Here is a 17,713-nt window from a genome sequence, read left to right on the forward strand (position 1 = left end):
ATCATCACCACCATCTCATATGCAGTATCATCTTCTTCGTCTCATCTCCTCATCGTTACCACCAGATCTCGTCATCTTCGTCACTGTCTCGGACCTCTCGGTCACCGGATCTCATCATCACCAGCAGATTTCATAATTGTCACCACCGTCTAGTTTATCGGATCTCATCATCACCATTCACCACCATCTGGTTCGCAAACTCGTTATCATCACCACCGACTCGTCTCCTCATCGCTATAACCAGTTCGCAAACTCGTTATCATTACACTAATTTAAATGATGATATGATTCAACTTTTTTTTTCATTTTTTTATTTAATATTAAACAAAGATGAAAATGGGGACTAAAGATGAGATTTAATTTTCATTACTGATCTTCTCAAATCAATAGAAAATAATTATAATTTAGTAATAGCATACGTGTTATATTTTACAAAAATAATTGTTGTTTAAGTCTTTTACTTTGTGAGTAATGGCTAAGAGAAGGACATCTATGATGATGGCATGATGCAATAATAATTAAATAAAAATAGAGAAAAATAGAAGAAGAAGAAGTCGGGTCCGGTTGGATATATTATCCTGGTTATAAATTGGTTTCATACCGGTATAATATGGGTTTCTATCGGGTTTAATCCCAAAACCGTGTAAACTCATTTAGATGGAGAAATAAGCAGAGAAGTATGGATTCAGGGGGAAATAGGCGGAGGATATAAGTCCGAAGGAGAACTGGTAAGAAGTCAAAGATCGATGAGGAACTGATACGATAGGATAGTTCCGAGAGAGAAATAGTACGTCGGTCCGAATTTACCTTGTCTATCTATGATTTGGTTCTAAAATCTCTCTTTTGTTTGCATATGTGATTTTGTAATTAGTTACATGATTTCGTATTTTCCAGTGTTACTTTTTACTGGCATTATAATTACTGAAGTCTATTTTTTTTTCTTTGCTCTTTTTTGTTGTTCTTGGCTTGGTTTTCCATTTAGAACGGTTAGAGACATTACATGTGTCATTTTATGACAATTTAGAATCAGATACATTATTCATCATTCCATATGTCATTTTGGAACTTCTTTACCTTCTTTTTAAGTAGTTTTATAGAAAGTGTTGAAAAAGCTTTGTAATAATTAAATTATAAATTATAGAACTGGAAAGTTGAGAAAATCATTTCTAGCAAATATATAATCACCAAAAATTAAAATTTAATGAATGAATGCAAAATAAATTTAATCTAGCAAATTGTTCAAAGATAGATAAGTTTTTTGCACATACATTAAAGTGCTGTCTGTTTGTCCATCGAGATGCACCTAAGAAATGGTTTTTGGTTTTAAACATACAATCTATCTAGGTGAATTTGTGAAACTCATAAAAAGATGAAAACAAAAACCAAAATTTCTCTCAAATAATTTTAATTTTCAAAAGTGAATTCTTCCAATCATTGCAAATGTTTAAGTCTAACATACCATCATTTACAATCACAGCTAAAACAATGTAGTTTTCTATATTTAGAAACTTTTTAAAAAAAAAATATTGTAAATCATTTATCATTTTTCCTTCAAACTCGTCAAAAAATCACGGAATATTGTTTTTCGTCAAAATCGCAGAAAAAGTGCTCCCATTAGAATAAATTTTTTGCCAAATTGTGTTTTTTCGTCAAACCGTAAAATCAAGTTTTTTGCAAAAAAATTGTACAATACCGTTTTTTCAACCTTAACCAAGAATTACGTTTAATTTCAAGTAAGTTGTGAATTCAATATTTTTGACAAAAAATGCAGTATACCATTTTTTTGCCAAAGCCAAAAAACGCATAATTGGATTTTCCCGGTATAATTATAAAATCATAGAAAAAGGTTTTATATTCAAAACCTTAAAACTGTAGTTTTGGCGGAAAAATCATAGAATAATGTTTCTTGTCCAAAACAGAAAAATCACGGAATTTTATTTTCTTGTGAAAACTGAAAAATGCAGAATTTTTTTTTATCCAAAAATTGCAAAATTGTTTTTGTCATGCCAAAACTATGATGCACGATGTTGGCAAAAAATTATATTTTTCCCCACAACCGAAAACTTGCAAAGTTATTTTGCGACCAAAATTGTGAAATTGGAAGATTGGATTTTTCAGTCAAAACTGTAAAATCGAGGTATTGGGTTTTCTGCAAAAATCGTAAAATCGAGGTATTGTGTTTTCCCGTCAAAACCGTAAAATCAGAGGATTGTAGTTATTAATAAAATTTTAAAAAATAAAATTTATAGATATAAAATATAGCACTCTGAAAAAATTATTTAGTTATGGTTACAATGTAAATCATGAAAATATCATTAGATGAAGACACGTCTATTTTAGTCATTTGGATACTTTATGCATCAGATCGCAAATGCAAAAAATGAGACAAAATAAAAGACGAAGCTGCATCCAGATGATCGATAGCTAAATATAAAAACGAACATCTAAATGCATAATTATGGTAGATGCATTATTTAAATGAACAAACAAATAGACCCAAGAAGGAACGGTGAAGGATGATGGATATCGAAGTGAGATTATAAATGGGGACTGGAGTAAGGCATCCAATGGTTGAAGAATTGATTAAGACGATTCGTGAGAAGAGGAATATTATGTATTTAAAGATGTTAACAGAAAGGTTTGATCGCCTTGGGGCTAAGTGTTAGCTTGGTTACATTTATTATAAAGCACCCGGTAGTATTTGATGTAGCTAGAGGACCCCATCTTGCACTTTTTGCTTCGATGTTATGGAATCATTTGAGGTGTCCACTACACAGAAATTAAACTACATAATTGTATATAGTAATAGTATATCTGTATATACATATAACATAATTTACAATTTTACATATATAATAGATTTGCCAAAAAAGCACATATATAATAGATATTTTTTTTCTTCGTTTTCTATATACACTAATTTTGAATTATCATCAGACGTAGAATTGGTTCTGGACTACTGGCTATATTATAAATAACCGGAGTGGGTCATCCTCTTTTATACTTGTAAACAAGAAGAAACTAGTTTATTTTTTATAAGATTTGTAGGATTGGGTATGATTAGGTATGAGACATGTTGTTATCATATTCTTGTCTAATCATTTGATTCTAATATAGTATAAAAAGAATTTAGAAACTAATAGTTTTTGCTAGATTTGGTATATATGTGGTTCTGTTAGATTCTTTTTCACCTAGTGGTGGCTTCGTTCAGATACCAAACCCAATCACTGTCCTTTTCACCTTCCCATCTCTTAGTTCATCCTTTTATTACCAGTCACCATCTTCATTGTTATTATAATCTCATATTCAAGAAGATACAATTCATCAGAAAGAGAATGCCGTCCAAGAATTATCATTATTCATCTTCTTCTTTTTCTTCTTCTTCATCTTCTTCTCAGCTAAGTACTCCAAGGTACTTGCCTTTCCCGAGGTTAATCAAGTCTAAATGATTGTTATTGAGATTCAATCTTGTCTAATTAACTATGGGTTTCATTTTCTTTTATTCATCTTGTAGAGCATTATTTCAAAATGGACCGTCTCAAGCCATTTCTGTAAGTTCTTATTTACTAATATTCATCTACTACTGATTTCTTGATGAATAAGTTAGTTTATTTTTTTGAAATTTTTGGTTTCTATTACAGAAATCTCCTCTCTGGGATGTTGAGAAGGTGAAGTGTAGCCTTGGTTCCTCAATGCCTAAGGTCAATTTCACATTTCATGCTTTCATGCACATATATATATATATATATATATCTACTTATTGGCTTATTGCATACTTTTTTTTTGGTTGGATATATACATGTGACCTTACCTATTTATGGTTTATGGACTTTCCAGTCTGACGAAGAACTGAAGGGGGAGATCGAGGAGCTCGAGACAGAGATCTTAAAGTTAGAGCGGTATCTTTTCTCACTCTACAGATCATCTTTCGGAGATTATTTGCCTGCATTAAAGACTAAACTTCACAATGACCGTGACTCTTCTGTCTCTGATAAGTCTGTCTCATCCAGCTTCAAACGCTTGTCCGGAACAGTGAGTGATCTTGTTTTGCTGATGCTTAATTATATTGATGCAACTACACTTTTCTTTAATATTAGTTTGTGACTGTGAAACATTTTCAGGACAAGATAAAAAGATCCGACTCTGGTAACCCAAGTTTGGCTGATCTTCTTGGTCTTAGCACTCTTAGTCCCAATAAACTCTCTGAAGAGATTATGAGGATTAATAGTGTGATATACTTCAAACTATCAGACAATGGACATAGCAGATTTGTCAAGAACTCAAAGAATGATGAGTGTGGACAGGAACTTGGAGTTGTTGTCCATAAGCTTTACGTAGACGATGACAATTTAAAGTCTATAGAGAGCATGCTTCAGAATTTCAGGTGAGATCGTTCGTGCAAAAAGTGTAAATAATCTTGCAATACATAAATTTTAAAGTACTTACTCTTTTAATAACTGACAAAATGCAGATCGTTGGTGCAAAAGCTTGAGAAAGTTGATCTGGCAAGGATGGATAGGGAAGAGAAGCTTGCTTTTTGGATCAACATTCATAATGCTTTGGTGATGCACGTAAGAAAATTAGCAAACTCGAGTTTCCAAACATATATTCTAACGATTTTTTTGCTACCATATGTGATTAAAAAAGTTGTGTAATCTTATAGGCATATATAGTATATGGACTTGGTGAAGATACAACAATCACAACGGTTTTGAAGGTTTGAGATATTGATCATTTTCTTCAGTCAACTAGTTTTGTTAGATCGTTGATCATATGAGAAATCAAACAATTATATGTTTAATCTGTCGGCAGGCAGCATTTAACATAGGTGGGGAGTGGGTAAATGCATATGATATCCAGAGTTCGATAATGGGCATTCGTCCATGCCATTCACCATCAGTAAGTTAGTTTTATGACTTTAGTTGTGTTGTATACATTTATGTTAGTTTAATTTTTCTAAAATAAAACCATAGTGATTAGTACTCTCATATGGAAAAGTAAAAGAAATTTTTGTCAAATGGCCCAACCTTAAAAGAAAATAAGAGAAAGAATCCATATCTTCTAAAATCTTGTACTTTTTAAAGTTGTTAATGCATAAAATATGTTTCTTTTGGCCTTGTTAACGTTTATGGACGCTGTTTTCACCGTCTAAGAGTTCGAAGACAAGTAACGGTGAACATACTTACGCGTTAGACTATGCCGAACCACTTCTTCATTTTGCCCTCTCTTCCGGAGAGTCAACCGATCCAATGGTACTAAACCGACTCAACTCCTTTCCCCTTTAGGTCTCCTCACAAACCGAGTTAACCATTTCTAAACAATGTATTTGTTTATTAGGTCCGAGTTTATACAGCAGAAGGAATCTTTCAAGAACTTAGGCAAGCAAGAGACGAATTCATCCAAACAAGTATTGGTTTTGAGAAAGAGACAAGGATTCTATTGCCAAAGATCGTATACAACTACGCGAAGGATACTTCTCTCGACATGGCTGAACTCTACAATACAATATCAGAGTGCCTAACAGAGAAACAAAGAACAACGATGAGACGAATTGTAAAGAAAAAGCAAGATAGAAGTATTCGTTGGATTAGCCATGACTCCAACTTCCGTTATATCATCCATTCGGAACTCGTCAGAGGGAGTCTATGAATTTGACAACGATATGGTNGTTTATTAGGTCCGAGTTTATACAGCAGAAGGAATCTTTCAAGAACTTAGGCAAGCAAGAGACGAATTCATCCAAACAAGTATTGGTTTTGAGAAAGAGACAAGGATTCTATTGCCAAAGATCGTATACAACTACGCGAAGGATACTTCTCTCGACATGGCTGAACTCTACAATACAATATCAGAGTGCCTAACAGAGAAACAAAGAACAACGATGAGACGAATTGTGAAGAAAAAGCAAGATAGAAGTATTCGTTGGATTAGCCATGACTCCAACTTTCGCTATATCATCCATTCGGAACTCGTCAGAGGGAATCTTTGAATTTGAAAACCATATGCTTTGTATGTATCTAGTATTCCGTTTGGTGCCAAGATTTTGCTGAATGACAGAGAGCTTGAAATTGTATGTATTGTGCATCAAATACAATGTGTGGTATTGTCTAAAAGTTTTAAGTTGCAGTCTCCACTCCGAAACAAGACATCAATATGATAAGATCATTGGGTTTTGATAGAATTATATAACTATGGTTTCATTCCTTTTTAAATTAGATTTAAGGTTATAGAATTTCCTTTTAATAGGAGAGATAGGTCGGTTTGTAAGGTTCTATATAAGAACCTCTGATGCTAATGAGAATTTCAAGCTTCCAACAATTAACCTAATCCTCAAAGAGAGACTTGGGTTAAAGGAAAGTTAGCTTTCAATCTCTCTTGTTCTTTAGTTTAAGCAACGGGTGTGATTACTAGGGCTAAGGCTAAGGCTTTGGCTCATAAAACCTTGGTATCAGAGCCAATCAATTCGATGGGGGAAGACAACAACACACAGTTTGCGCAGATTTTAAAGATGTTTGAGGACATGAAGCGTGAAATCCAAGAGATCAAGGGAATATTGAATCCCTTGTGTTCGACTGTGGAAAATCTCAAAGCAACTACATAGATAAAGCAAGACACGATGAACTCTGCTGCAACAGCATTAGATACACTCACTGCAGCACAAGCGGAGGATCGCAAACAATTCAAGGAAAGCGAAGAGAAGCTTCTAAGGGAACAGATGCTGCTAAAGGAAAGTATTGCAACAGATCCTACCTTACAAGTTTCTGTAACACAAAGTGAAGGGATAGAATCTGCAGCGAAAAACAAGGGAAAGCAAACTGCAAGGGGATTATTAGAAAGTGGAGATGTGCGACTCTCAGCCCACACAAGTCATGAACGCTTGTTGGCAGGAAACAGAACCATGGGAGACATGGAAAGAAAGATAGCATACACAGGCGGACCTTGGCCAATTCGCTCAGTAAGAATGGAACATGGTCACAGGAGAGTAGACGGAGGAGGTGATTGGCCAGTTAGGCAGATTGGAACACTACCTGAAGAAAGATATCCAGACTATTCAATGGGCGAATATGGCTTACCGGATGAAGGTTGGGAGAGACGGTATGAACAGAAAAAGGGAGAAAGAAACAAAGCTCTCATCGACACAACACCACCTTCAAAGATGGAGTTTCCACCATATGATGGTACTACTAATGCTGTTGAGTGGTTACAAAAGTGCGATGACTACTTTGATGATCAAAGAGTTTTCAATGACGATGCTAAGGTGCGTCAGGCCACGTTTGTGCTAATGGGACATGCGTACCATTGGAACAGCAACCTGCGAAGGCTAGTTAAAAATAGGCTTGGATGGACCGAATTTAAACGAATCTGCAAAAGTAGGTTTGGGCGAGCAGATGCGGTGAATCCCGTGGGAGAGTTATGTAATGTGCGACATACAGGGACGGTAGATGATTATTGCAATCAGTTCGAAGAGTGTCTTGGGAGGCAGACAAGACTCACCGGTGACCAACAATTGTGGCAGTTTTGTGCAGGACTAACCGACAGTTTACGTAAAGAGGTAAAGTATCTACGTCCTGAGATAATCTTTGAAGCTATGGAATATGCAAGAGATAATGAATACAAGATTGATAGTGACAAGCGAACACAAACTTTTGGAGGACACTTGGCCCCAACAGCTCAACAATCAATCTTGTTAGAGAAGCGTAGGGTGGCGGGGAATCAAGATAGACAAAGCGCAAAAGAGAAGGAATCTCTATTGCCTCAACAAACAGAAGTGAAACAAGCTTCTCAACAACTGTATTTGAAGAAATTGACCACCACAAAAATGGAGGAGGGACGAGCAAAATATCTCTGCTTCAATTGTGATGAAATCTTCACAAGAGGACATGTTTGCAAACCAGTCCTTTTCCAAATTACGGTAGTCAATGATGGGACTAATCAGGACGACAAACCAATTGAAGAGGAGGACATGCCATGAGCTGAAGCTTGAGGACAAGCTTCAAGTGGAAGAGGGGAGTAATGATACGATCATTGGGTTTTGATAGAATTATATAACTATGGTTTCATTCCTTTTTAAATTAGATTTAAGGTTTTATATAATTTTCTTTTAATAGGAGAGATAAGTCGGTTTGTATGGTTCTATATAAGAACCTCTTGTGCTAATGAGAATTTCAAGTTTCCAACAATTAACCTAATCCTCAAAGAGAGACTTGGGTTAAAGGGAAGTTAGCTTTCAATCTCTCTTGTTCTTTAGTTTAAGCAACAGGTGTGATTACTAGGGCTAAGGCTAAGGCTTTGGCTCATAACAGAATAAAATATACCCAAAAGCAAAGAGAAGAAGTCATACAAACAGTCATTTGTAGGCATTATACGTATACTTTATGTGTATATATATTTATAATATATAGCATATCAACTAAACACCACACAGACAGAACCAAGCTTAATTTGTTCTGGCAAGAGGAAAGCAAAAACCAAACTCTACAGATTAGTTAAATAAACGAAGGAAGAGTAAAAAGGGTTTCTTCTAGTCATGCCATGCAAAATTTCCTTTGCTTCGTCCATTTCTTCTATAATCGATTTCTGCATCCGAACTGCACAGACCCATCTTGTACTTTCTGCTTGTCTTTGCTTGACCTCCATTTCCCGGCGTGCTTGATACCGATATGTGTCCAAGTTGCCGCTGCATATGATCTGCTTTCATATAACAAAGAAGATCTCAATACACATACTTCTCATTTGAGGTAAATTGTAAAACTCAGATCATGTGACATATTACCATTGTAAAACTCGAGGGGCTCTAGTAAGTTGCTTCTATTATCTTCACTTTTTTGCAGGTCCAAGTTAGCCTCTGAGCCATAAAAATTAAGTCCTTCACCTTCTGATGCAGCCTTTATATTACAGTTTGGTGAAGTTGCATCCAAGGCACTACGTGGTCTCATGGTGAAAGAGTCATCGTTCAGATGTGTGATCTCCACATATTGGCTTGTCGTGATGACTTCATCTGCACTGAAACCAAAGGAAGCTCTGTATGCTTCCAGTTCTTCCATATCTTGCTTGGAAATGCGCTGACCATTTCCACTAGTTAGATAAACATCCGAGTCCTTCGAAACACTTAGTCTTCCACCAGTTTGAGAAAACGGAGCATCGTTGTCAAGATAGTACCGAGCAAATGTGTCAGGACAGAAGAAATTAGAACCGTCAGATGCCTTTGGAGTATTGTTAGTCTCAGGTGTCTGTGCATAACTAGAGTCACTCCTTGAACATTTGTCTGTTCTTGGAGAAGCCAAAGGATCCCATTGCGGTAAGAACTCACGCTCGGGAAAAGATGAACATCGACCATCGCCCAAGGTCCTTGAGATTGGTGACCTAAGACCGCTTGCAGGACTGCCAGGATACAGCGCGTACGTTGCATGAAGATCGTTTGCAGAAACGTAATCACCTTTCTCTGTCTTCTTGAGATCAGCAGTAGAAGTCAAGAACCGAGCATAAGGTACTTCAGGTGAAGAAGGAGTGGTGAGATGTGCTAACTCAGGAGGAGGAGTCAGAGGAGCAGTAGATGGCTCCGTGGTATAGGTTGAGAAAACCGGTGGTGAAACCAATAAGGTCTCATGAGCATAAGGCCCTGTTGCAAACATTGCGGATGAAGGACCACCAGGAGAGTTAGCAGATAACGAAAGCTGGCAATTTGGCGACTGCATTGTCGAAGGAGCAGCAGAATGTGAGAAAGAAGCTGGAGAGGAAGGTGGAGCAAGCATTGATGTAGCTTGGTTACTCAATCCCGTTGCCTGAGGTTGATTTGATTGATGATGACGACCAGTTGCAACATTCCCTTCAGGTATTCGAGAAGCTGGCACAATACGCCTCTCTCCTTTTTTCGTACCAAAACAAGACAACACTTTAAAACACCCAACCCACCGCTTTCTCTGTCAATTACAGTTAAAAAAACATAACTCATTACACACACACAACAAGCTTAAGAACAGAAGCATTTAAACAATATTTATGTCAAACCTTTTCCTTGTTTTCTTTGTTTTACCAAATACGTATATCAAAAACCAAGACTCTGAAGCAATGGGTTGGTACTAGTTTCCATTACAAGACTATAAAAAGACTTGACTTTGTCAAGAAAGGGTCCAAAAAATAATAATAGGTCTACATCAAAGATCGGTCCACACACCAACTACGAGTAAGAATGATTAAGCTAAATAGATCCTGAAACTAAAAACCCTAAATCAAAAGTATCCATTTTTAGCTACCAACTAAACTGAACTAACCGATGAAAGCGATAGCTTCATGATCTAAAATTACAGTTTGAAGCTTTTAAAGGAAGAGGGCATAACAGACCCGTACCCGTTCTCGAAGAGGAAGCCTATTCGCCATTACCATCGAACCTCTCGATCTCTGTTTCTTCTTCGAACAGATCCAGATTCTTCACTAATCTCTCTTTTGCTTAGTTCATTTAGTTGAGACACNCGGCACAATACGCCTCTCTCCTTTTTTGGTACCAAAACAAGACAACACTTTAAAACACCCAACCCACCGCTTCCTCTGTCAATTAGAGTTAAGAAAACATAACTCATTACACACACACAACAAGCTTAAGAACAGAAGCATTTAAACAATATTTATGTCAAACCTTTTCAAGCAATGAGTTGGTACTAGTTTCCATTACAAGACTATAAAAAGACTTGACTTTGTCAAGAAAGGGTCCAAAAATAATAATAGGTCTACATCAAAGATCGGTCCACAGACCAACTACGAGTAAGAATTATTAAGCTAAATAGATCCTGAAAGTAAAAACCCTAAATCAAAAGTCTCCATTTTTAGTTACCAACTAAACTGAACTAACCGATGAAAGCGATAGCTTTATGATCTAAAATTACAGTTTAAAGCTTTTAAAGGAAGAGGACATAACAGACCCGTACCCCTTCTTGAAGACGAAGCCTATTCGCCATTACCATCGAACCTCTCGATCTCTGTTTCTTCTTCGAACAGATCCAGATTCTTCACTAATCTCTGTTTTGCTTAGTTAATTTAGTTGAGACACATTTAAGTGAGAATTTAGGGTTCAGGAGCGGTGAGAGAGTGGGGGATGAATAGATTCAGCCGCAATTCAGGGTTTGTTTATCTCTCTCTCTGAGCAGATGCATCTAGAAGAAGACGAAGAAGAAGCAGAGGCTGACACCATGTAGATTTTGCTGCTGTGAGGCAAGACAAAAGCAACATTTTTGTAAAGCAAAAGCCATTGTTACTAAATTGTACTATTTTAAGAAAATAAACTCATTTAGAGTTTATTTATTTATTTTAAAAAGAGAATTATTTCTTTTAACAACATATTTTAAAAAGATCACAAAACTAAAATAAAGTGAATAATAATTGCATAGAAATATAAGAAAATGTAATGAAATACTATAATTGTTTTTTTTATGTATAAACAAATAAAAAATCTGAAACTATGAAATAATCATCTCCTTAGAAGAACTAATAATCTCTACCGGAGAACTACTTATCCTTCCAGGAGAACTAATCAGCTCTTCATGAGCAAACAAGTCATAATGTGTATAAACATCTCCTAATAGGAACTACCTCCGTGGTTTGCCTAAAACATCAATATCCTACCAACCACCATAATCCATCACCACCACCATGATCACTCTTCGGTCCATATCTAAAACATCCCAACCACTTGGGTGTTTACACATGCTCTTACCAAAATAGACAAGTTATAACTATTCATAAAACTTTCTATTTCTAGAACTGCACAATCGTTTACAACTCCAAAACGAAATACTTGACAAAAGTAAGCAAATCAGACAACTCTTGACACATGTTTCGAACGACACTCCTTGTCATCACGATGGACCTTGCGTTGATCGACGCACTGCTTGCATCGATCGATGTAACGCCTTTACATCGATCGATGTAACGCCTTTACATCAAATAACGCACTTCTTCCATCGATCGATGCATTGTCTTTGCGTCGACTGACACACTCCTTGCATCGATCGATTGATGTAACCTCGCGTCTCCACCAAATCCCTAATTGCGTTGATCGATGCAGTCGCGTGAATCATCACCAAACACAATCTCTCTCAACTTCTCTCGGATCCAATCAATGCCACATCATCTGAGATGGCAAATCCGACCTTAACAGGCCATAACCACCACGACAACCAGGGCCGGCCCTGACCTAAAGCCAATGAAGCGAGGGCTTTAGGCGCCAAATATTAGATAGATTTTAGGGGCATCATATAAAGAAAACTTTCTTTAGTGTAGTGGCTTTTGTTTTTAATTTTTAGTGTCATGTAAGGGATTCAAACCAGCCCCACATTTATATTTTTCCTATTTTTATCTTAATCCATAATATTTTGTTCTATCTAAATTTCTTAATATTGTTTTATTACATAATATAAAGATTATATGGTTAAAAATAGCAATTAAACTAGTTTACAAGTTAATTTGTTATGGATGTACTCGTGATCCATAGACTAACTTGCGATCAAGTGTAGATAATTTGTTACAAGTTAAAACGTTCATGCACTTAGACTAATTTCTATTTTAACATTCGAGTAGATTTATTCTCTACTAACTATTTTCTATTTGATGATGTGTTGTTTCGTTGATTGCTTTTGGTTTTGGTGTATAATTTGATATTGCCATCTTTAGCAAACGTAAGTGGTTAACTGATTATACTAAAATATTAAAGTGTTTTATGTGTTCTCCTCTGTTCTTTCTCTATTTTTCATTAAAATAGAATCATCTCATTTTTTTTTTGGAAAAAATAGTTGAGTTAAGGGGCACCACTTTTTTGTGTGCTTTAGGCGTCATACACCTACGGGCCGGCACTGACGACAACCAAGCACAAACAAGCACACAAGCAATCAATCACCCAAAATCACACAAAACACACATTTAATCGCTTAGATAAGCCATGGTCCCGCACTCACCTCTTAAACAAAAAGTTTCTGGCACAACCACGACGAAAACACATCCCGACAAGATTCTCTCTTCTCCTTTGTCTCAGATCTCCACTCCCACGAACAGATCCCTCCAGAAACAGGCACATAAGGCTCACAGAACGATTTTACAGAAATTTTTCTTTCTCTCAACTTTTAGAAACGACAAACGACTAAACCACACTCTAGGTCGTCAAACCCCCTTTTATAGGCGAGCCTTAGGTTTTTCTCACTAACAACCTAACATCCATCAACAACAGCGGATAATCAAACAATACCATTAAACCAATAAAAATTCCAACAATGAATAATCCAATAAAATAACACAGTCAATAACCAAAATCCAACATCCTACAATGTTATATTGACTCACTCTAGCAACCTAACAATAGCTAGACCACAATTAATCAAGTCTCTGGAACATTCTCCTCTTCATCGCCTTGATTCCACGATCATACTTTACCTTTACATGTACGACAATCACAAATTGAGAAGCATCAATAATGTCATAAACACACTGTGAGGCAATCCTCCCATCTACTAGGCTATACACACAAGCAGCTAAGATTCTAATGTTTAACAAGCAACAAACAAATAAGGAAAACAAGTGTCAGCCGCCTGCTGACAAAACACAAACAAACCAGGAAAACAAGTGTCAGCCGCCTGCTGACAAAGGTTGTGTCGACCAACACTGACTGTTGGTGTCGACCAACAGTGCTTCTCAGTGTCGATCGACACTCCTCCTTGGTGTCGACCGACACTGCTCCTTAGAGCCACATGAAGCCATAGGAACCATGCAGCAGCCATAACAAGCAAGAAAAACACCACATACAACATGAAACAAGCAAAACAAAGGAAATCTCAGGCTTAGATCAGCCATGGTCATGTACTCACCACCTTTTCAGAAAATTTCTGACCAAAACCAACAAATCCAACCCCTAAGAAAGCTTCTCCTTCGTTCCTAGCAACAACTCTCCCCTCCACAGAAACAGATCTCACAAAACCAGCCAAGAAACTCCAAAAAAACTCTCAAGAAAACTCTCTTTTTCTCCTTCTCACTCTCTGGGAACGACAAAAGCTAAGGAGGCGACAAAAAATAGGTTTTCTTCTCCCAAAACGTTGACTTACCCCTTAAATACGTCGGTTAGGGATTTCACTTAAACCAAACTGAACCAAATCAACAATTCAAATCAACTCGATCGAACCGGGATTTGTTGGTGTCGATCGACACTCCCCTTGGTGTTTCTCGTGCAACTGTCGCAACAGCGCGCACACCTCCGACTAAACCCTCATGGTCTCCATCTAGTCAATTTACTCACATCCTATACGTTATTTGCTCACAACTCAGTGCTTTCCCCATCCGCGGTCGCAACCAACGAATCATGCCAGCCCGCTATCAGGCTCACTGCCTTAAGCTACGACATTTAGGAAATCACTCGCATCCATTCTCCCCGCTCTCAGGTCACAACCTGTACAAAATATTGGCTCACTGCCAAGCCACAGTCCACAACTACGGTATCCACCAAACGACTTACCACTCCCACTCTCTGGCCACAAAGTCCATTGAGCCATCGATATTCTATGAGTTGGTCCCCCCGCGGCTTTGAGCAAACGAGTCTGATGCCATCGAGTATCTCCCTACTAGATCTAACTAAACACTTTTCATTTCTGAAAACTTTCATTTTTAGAAACTCCTATTTTTAAAAACTTCCCACTATTAACAATGCGCTTCACGGAATCGCATATCCCGCACACCACCTCATCTTCGTACTTAGTCGCACAACAAACCACCCCTAAGCAACCAAGTATCAAGAGAGATGGGCTGCAATACTCCATTCCGCTGAAGTTCCTTGAACCTCCTCTCGAGAACCCTCATTGGTCTCGCCTCCATAGTCATGTGGGGCTGAAGATTCTCAGGAATCTTAGCCAACAACTGATCATCATCATGAAGACACTTCCTCAGCATCGACACATGGAACACCTTGTGGAACGCACGCATAACATCAGGCAATTCCAGCCTTTATGCCACTGGTCCCCACCGCTCAATCACTGTGAACGGACCCATGTACCTTGGACTCAGCGTAGTCTCTGTCAATGGCCTGTTCGGACTTCACAACATGGCCATCTTGAGATACACTCTGTCACCCACCTGAAACTCAAGATCCTTCCTCCTCTTATCAGCATAACTCCTCTGCCTGTCCTGAGCCTTCTTCATGTTCAACTTCAGAACCCGCATCTTCTCTGAGGTCTCGTGAACAAATTCTGCACCATATATGCTCCTCTCCCCAACCTGAGTTCAGCATAACGGTGTACAACATGGTCTCCCATACAATGCCTCATAAAGAGCCATCTCAATACTCGCCTATTAGTTGTTGTTGTAAGCGAACTCCACCAAGCTGAAGTGATCTGCCCAATGACCACTCCAGTCCAGCACACATCATCAGCAAATCCTCCAAAGTCTGGATAGTCCTCTACGACTGACCGTCCGTCTGAGGATGATAGGATGTACTCATATGCACCTTCGTTCCCATCTCTACCTGAAACACCCTCCAGAACATCGAAGTGAACTTGGAATCTCTGTCAAACACAATGCTGGCAGACACACCATAAAATCTGTCTATCTATCTAACATACTTCCTAGCTAAAACCGATGGAGCATCAGTTTTCTTGATGACCAGAAAGTGTGCAGACTTAGTCAACCGATCTACAATGACCCAAATCGCATCAAACGTCTGTGACAGTGGTAATCTTACCACGAAATCCATCGTGATCATATCCCCCTTCCACACTGGAATGGGTAAAACTCTGAAATAATCCACTTGGAACCTGATGTTCAGCCTTCACCAACTGGCAAGTATCGCACTTTGCAACCCAATCGGCTACGCCCTTGATGTTACTATATTTTACCATATTTAAGGCCTTGTTTATTTCATGTTTTGCGTCATATAGAAATGATTCCTTAGGTTTTATAGCCATTTATGTCCAAATATACACTTAAGATGTTTAGAAGCATGCATTGCATACATTTGTGCATTTGGAGTATTATTAGGTGTTATGGAGCTCTAAAAGGGTAAGGAAGGACTTGGTGTTATTTCTGGAGCTAAACAAGAGGACTGAAAGTATCAGGAAGTGGATTCCAAGGCAACTCGACCACATCACTCGAGCAGGCACATGGTCAAGTACTCGGTCGGATTCATAACGAGCTCCTCAAAGATCGATCCAAATGAAGATCTTCCGTTGCGATTAAGCTTCCGCATCCTTCATGAGAGTTGTAGGAAATTGAGATAAATTTTTAATGCCGGTAGTTTAAAGGAAATCAGAGGTGTAGTGCAAGAGTTATCCCGATTTTACTGAACGGATATCATCCCAGATCGAAGACTCGAGCTACGTGACGGACCTACCATTCAACCATGCACTCGACCGAGCACATGGTCAAGCTTACCGCCGTCTCTCTGTTTTGTCCTCTAGCTAACTAGGGCTTCTCTCTCTTTACTATATATATGTGTACTGGCACTTGTGGCCGGAAGGAGAGACCCTGGAGACCATGTAGACACCTCATAACCTAGTTTTTGCCATTTTTAGCTTCTTTTACTTTATTGCATCATCTCTTATCTTTTCTCTAGATTTTCATAGATTTGTAACCTTCATAACTTTGAATCTGTTGAATATTTGCTTTCACTTCTTTGTTCAATATTGTTCATCTTTATCTCATCTTTCTAATCATGATAGTTTCATTAATTTCTGGGTTTGTGTTCTTCATGATGATTTTTAGATCTTATTAGTGGCTTAGGATCTTAGGGATGGATTAGGCTGGGTAAAGGTTATGGTTGTTTAGATTGGTCAAGCTTGATTGTTATATATCTCTTCTAGATTAGATATGCTCTATGCTATTCTTATACTGAGAGGGTAAGGATAGATCTTAAGCTTCTTAGCATCACACCAATGTCTAAGTTGTTAGATAAGGCTAATGCTAGAGATTATCATGAAGCATGCTAAGAGATTAGATGTTTAAAGTGATTTTTGACATTGATGATCTGGGTTTTAATGCCTGCTTTGATATGTAATAGCTAGTGAGAACTAGGTCTAAGAAGTATCTTGGCTTGATTGTTATTGTCATGAGAATGGATTAACATGTATTAGAAGATCATTGTCTAGAGATAGCTCATTGTTGATTGAGGTTTGTTGACCAATTTAGATAGCCATAGCTTGAGTCCATCCCATGAATCCATCCTTAGGATTTTCTTTGTTTATTGATTTCCCTGTTTAAGTATTGTTAATGGCTTGTTGTTTGCTCTGTTTTCATTATTTTCTCTGTTTCTGTTCATTCGCTTGTCAACTCGACCTCCCACTCGACCATGCACTCGACCGAGTGCTAGGTCGAGCTCCATTTTACTTTCTTGCTTATGCATTGTTCTGTTCATGTTTTCTTCTGCTTATTAGTTAAGTCTGCTTAGTCTTGTTTATTGCACTTGTTCTACAGTTTAATTCAGCATTGGTATTGTCTTAATTGCCTTAGTTCATTGCATTTCATTATTGTCATTAGGTTGTTAGAAAAAAATCAAATTGATTTTTGGCTTAACTTGAATGCATTGATCACATCTTGACTGCTTACATATCACACTATTTATGGATTGACATCCTTTATGCTACAACATCATAAGGGAAATGAAACACCTTGCATTACATTCTGATCATTCATACTTATGTTTGTTTGTTTGATTGCATCATTCATTCATTCATAAGTAGATACTTGAAAAAGT

At 37.6% G+C, this 17,713-nt stretch overlaps 2 protein-coding genes across 4 annotated transcripts; one reads left to right on the forward strand and one right to left on the reverse strand.

The window, feature by feature from the left end:
* The first annotated feature begins 3,188 nt into the window (after positions 1 to 3,188).
* LOC104773834 lies at positions 3,189 to 5,655 on the forward strand. Of its 2 annotated transcripts, none has more exons than XM_019242757.1 (10): positions 3,189 to 3,412; positions 3,515 to 3,551; positions 3,642 to 3,701; positions 3,838 to 4,032; positions 4,122 to 4,384; positions 4,472 to 4,571; positions 4,664 to 4,717; positions 4,813 to 4,899; positions 5,154 to 5,252; positions 5,338 to 5,655. In XM_019242757.1, the coding sequence occupies exons 1-10, from the start codon at positions 3,336 to 3,338 to the stop codon at positions 5,647 to 5,649; spliced, it is 1,284 nt and encodes a 427-aa protein (XP_019098302.1). In that variant the 5' UTR covers positions 3,189 to 3,335; the 3' UTR covers positions 5,650 to 5,655. The 2 variants fall into 2 exon arrangements, with proteins under 2 accessions (XP_019098302.1, XP_019098303.1); XM_019242758.1 differs by having other exon boundaries at positions 4,813 to 4,898; positions 5,123 to 5,252.
* A 2,644-nt stretch (positions 5,656 to 8,299) lies between these two features.
* On the reverse strand, positions 8,300 to 10,463 carry LOC104773835 (uncharacterized protein At1g76660-like). Of its 2 annotated transcripts, none has more exons than XM_010498503.2 (3): positions 10,348 to 10,463; positions 8,774 to 9,920; positions 8,300 to 8,688 (listed from the first exon to the last, which is right to left on the reverse strand). In XM_010498503.2, the coding sequence occupies exons 1-3, from the start codon at positions 10,381 to 10,383 to the stop codon at positions 8,522 to 8,524; spliced, it is 1,350 nt and encodes a 449-aa protein (XP_010496805.1). In that variant the 5' UTR covers positions 10,384 to 10,463; the 3' UTR covers positions 8,300 to 8,521. The 2 variants fall into 2 exon arrangements, with proteins under 2 accessions (XP_010496805.1, XP_010496804.1); XM_010498502.2 differs by having other exon boundaries at positions 10,342 to 10,463.
* Between the last annotated feature and the right edge of the window lie 7,250 nt (positions 10,464 to 17,713).

This window comes from Camelina sativa, unplaced genomic scaffold (genome assembly GCF_000633955.1).
Source record: "Camelina sativa cultivar DH55 unplaced genomic scaffold, Cs unpScaffold00667, whole genome shotgun sequence".
Lineage (NCBI taxonomy): Eukaryota > Viridiplantae > Streptophyta > Magnoliopsida > Brassicales > Brassicaceae > Camelina > Camelina sativa.